General features: G+C 39.6%; 1 protein-coding gene across 1 annotated transcript in view; it reads left to right on the top strand.

Moving 5' to 3' along the window:
* The first annotated feature begins 58 nt into the window (after nt 1-58).
* The window catches only part of LOC103385779 (sodium- and chloride-dependent GABA transporter 2-like), a 5,913-nt gene continuing 2,229 nt past the window's right edge, over nt 59-3,742 (top strand). The window contains exons 1-8 of the mRNA XM_025059892.1: nt 59-356; nt 766-929; nt 1,638-1,772; nt 1,855-1,995; nt 2,661-2,745; nt 2,828-2,960; nt 3,048-3,182; nt 3,548-3,696. Coding sequence (XP_024915660.1) covers nt 773-929; nt 1,638-1,772; nt 1,855-1,995; nt 2,661-2,745; nt 2,828-2,960; nt 3,048-3,182; nt 3,548-3,696 — 935 coding nt within the window. The 5' untranslated portion in view covers nt 59-356; nt 766-772. The remainder of the gene's footprint in view (nt 357-765; nt 930-1,637; nt 1,773-1,854; nt 1,996-2,660; nt 2,746-2,827; nt 2,961-3,047; nt 3,183-3,547; nt 3,697-3,742) is intronic.

The following is a 3,742-nucleotide window of genomic DNA, read 5'->3' as shown; positions in this document are numbered from 1 at the left end:
GACTAATATTTCAGTGCACTTATATTCTGAATTTTACGGTAAATGTTACAACTAAGGTCAGAATTGAAATATCGTCACGTCACTCTGTGTGTGAGAGGGCGGAGTTCTTATTTAGGGTTAGGGGTCAAGTTAAGGGTCAAGTTGAGGTCATGGGCTGGAAAAAATGTGGAAGATTTTAATTGGTTGATTTTATTTTTTCTTTAATATTTTACCCTTTTCCAACAGTTTTTGTCGTGCCCATAATATCCCAGTCCTGGCCACACCTCAGGCACGTCTACCTGTGTAACCCATCCTTCTCCTCCTTCATTTGAGAACATTCTTTGAGACTTCGACAGTTGAAGGTTGGGATCCTACAGGTCTGCCTTTTTTATTTTCTCTGGCATAAATATAATTCAGCGATAAAACAACATTTGAAAAAATGATTTAATCTTTTATTGTGTATGAAATGTATCTAATTGCTCAATTTGTTGCATGAATTTTTAGTTGATTTTTTTTTTTAATTTTATTATATATTAGAACATATTGATTTCTGGAATATTATGATATATTTTAACATGTGTTCTAACGCAATGTACTGCAGTTTTTGTCTTACCCCTCAGGCGTTGTTTTTTGTTTTTCCATGTCACCACTTAACACATGTAATTATGTCAAGGAGCTGCACAGCTATATTAAATTACCATTTTTAAGCTGACGGGTTTGCCTTTGGAACAGAATATGTGTAAGTAAATACTGTGAACTGTGTACTAGTACTGTGTATTTGTACAGGGTTGAAATGGAAGAAAATCAAAGAGCCAAGGAGACAAAGCCTGAACCAGCAGAGAGGGAGGTGTGGGCCAATAAAGTGGAGTTTGTCCTGGCCGTCGTCGGTCACATTGTCGGCCTAGGGAACGTCTGGAGGTTTCCCTATCTTTGTTACAAAAATGGAGGAGGTAATGTGTCACGGAGTTATTTGTGGCTCCGCGTTAAAGTGATGAGTAATGAACGATAATTTGACAACAACAAAGTTAAAGGTTAAAAACCTTTGTTGTTTAACAGTTTCATATCATGTAAAAAAAAAGTCTAAATAACAAAAAGTGCATGTTTTTCCCTTTTGTTTTTATGCAAAAAGATCAGAAATATATATACTGTATATATATATAAAACATTTTTTATATATATATATATATACAGTTTTGCCGGTTCTGGCCCACGGGCCGTATGTTTGACATCCCGTGTTTTATAGATTATTTTAACATCCACTCAGTAAAGTGGATTGATTATTTTAACATCCACTCCAGATTTATGTATGTAAGGTGTGGCACTGATGACAGGCTGTGTCCCTGAACACATCACAAAACACAAACACTGGTTGACCTGTAGGCGGTGCTGTACCGTCAGGTTTGTCTGTGGAACTGTGTACTGCCTTGCAGTCTTGCAGTTTAGACAGTGAGTCAGTGAAGTAGCCACAAATATTAAAATTGAAAAAAAGAACCGCCTGAAGGCCTTAACGTCACGCTAGTTTAACATTAGCTCCTTTTGCTAAATCATTTCAGCATCGGCTTTTCTACAGTGTTCTCGGCAGCAGGTTTATTGCTAACCTGCTAATGTAGGAAGTGTTTCTTTGCCCTAACGTTGTCTCTGTTGTTCTGTTTCAAAAGGGGCATTTTTTATCCCGTATGTTTTGTTCCTGTTCACCTGCGGATTACCGCTGTTCCTCCTGGAGACGTCGTTGGGTCAGTACACCAGCAGTGGTGGAATTACCTGCTGGAGAGAAACCTGTCCTCTCTTTGAAGGTGAATCTTCAGCTATGTTTTTGAACACATGGTTCAAACCCCGACCGATGCCAACAGTACGTTCTGAACTCGCTGTGATCAGGTTTAGGTTATGGAAGCCAGGTGGTGACGTTGTACACCGGCATCTACTACATCATCATACTGGCCTGGGCGTTTCTCTATCTGTTCTCATCCTTCGAGTCTGTGCTCCCGTGGGCGAGCTGTGACAACGCGTGGAACACAAGTAATTCTCTTTTAAAATTTAATAAAAAAAATTTCAAAGATATTTTTTAGGGATGTCCAATATTAACTTTTTGGATAAAAAAAATTTCAAGGATATGTTTTAGGGATGTCCGATATTAACTTTTTGCCGATATCGTCCAAACACCTAATTTCCGATTCCGATATCAACCGATACCGATATATCCAGGCAGTGGTGTCCTGGTGGTTAAGGAAGTGAAGTGCAGCCTGCTCACTAAGGTGATGGGTTAAAGCAGTGTTTCTCAATTATGTTCTGTCGTGCTCCCTCTAGAGGACAATTTTTTCTCCCTTCCAAATTGAAATACTATTAAGCGCCTGGTAATATTTATTTGTTTATCAGTGTAAAAACCACTGTATGAGTTACTAGCACCAGTATTCTGCGTACAATCTCCTGATTATTAAAATGAGCTACAATGCTGCCATCTAGTGGCTTTCACTTTCATATACAGCCGTTTTTTCCCAAAACTATTTTTAGATCAGACATCATTTGGTGAAACCAAGGCGTTTTATCGGGAAAAAACAATAACAATTCTTACAGATAAGACATTATTCTGCTAATATCGGTCGATATTATCGGACATCCCTCATATTTTTACACACATTCCTATTTTTTATTGATCTGATAATCACACTTTCTTTTTTTTTAAGAAGACTGTTTGGATCCCAGCCAGAACCAGACGATCACTCTCTTCCTGCATGAAAATAAAACATCTTCAGTGGTCGAATTCTGGGAGTAAGTTGACCTCAGACAAGTCTCTCTGTGTTTAAAATACATATTTATGTCATCATCATACTTTTTTTTTTACTTCCTATAGGAGGAGAATCCTGGGACTTTCCAGTGGAATTGAAAGATTGGGAAACATCCGTTGGGATTTGGCCTGTTGTCTCCTCCTCGCCTGGATAATCTGTTATTTCTGCGTCTGGAAAGGTGTAAAGTCTACAGGAAAGGCACAGTTCAAGCTTTTTCTCCTAGATATGATGTCATTTAAAGTCAAACAAAACGGCCGAAAAACACTGACCGTGTCCCTGTCTCAGGTGGTCTACTTCACTGCCCTGTTTCCATACGTGATGTTGGTGGTTTTGCTGGTCCGTGGTCTGACGTTACCAGGGGCAAAGGATGGGATTGTGTTCTACCTGTACCCAGACCCCTCCCGCCTCCTGGATCCACAGGTAAAGCAGTTACATTTACACCCCGCTGCTCTCAGACTGATCATCAGAATAATCTTTTATAAAACCTCTGAACTGTGAGTTAATCTGCTCCGAGAGATGCAGCGATGCTACCGCTACCAGACAGAAATACCTTCTCACAAATGCCTCGACTTCCTGTTGGTTCCTCGACAGAGACGTTGGCTCTGCTGTGCTTCATTATTAGTTGTTTGTGCTAAAAAGAGTTTCCTCATGTCTGGTGACAATAGTATGACTCATCAATGAATGAATTCTGCAGGTGTGTGTGTGTGTGTGTGTGAGGTGGATGGATGGATGGATGGATTTTATTTATTTATTTTTACCAGTGTTGTGTGATGGATTGTTTCCAGGTATGGTTAGATGCCGGCAGCCAGATCTTCTACTCCTATGGCGTATGCACCGGAGTCCTGGCCTCGCTGGGAAGTTACAACAAGTACAATAACAACTGCTACAAGTTCGTATTATTTCTTATGGACTTTTCACTTGTTCTCCACCATGTATGAATTATAAAAAAAAACAAAAACAACCCTTCATTCTCAGGGACA

This window comes from Cynoglossus semilaevis, chromosome 11 (genome assembly GCF_000523025.1).
Source record: "Cynoglossus semilaevis isolate Cse_v1.0 chromosome 11, Cse_v1.0, whole genome shotgun sequence".
In the NCBI taxonomy this organism is placed as follows: Eukaryota; Metazoa; Chordata; class Actinopteri; order Pleuronectiformes; family Cynoglossidae; genus Cynoglossus; species Cynoglossus semilaevis.
Note: the sequence above shows the minus strand (reverse complement) of the source record. Positions and strands in the feature narration are given on the sequence as shown.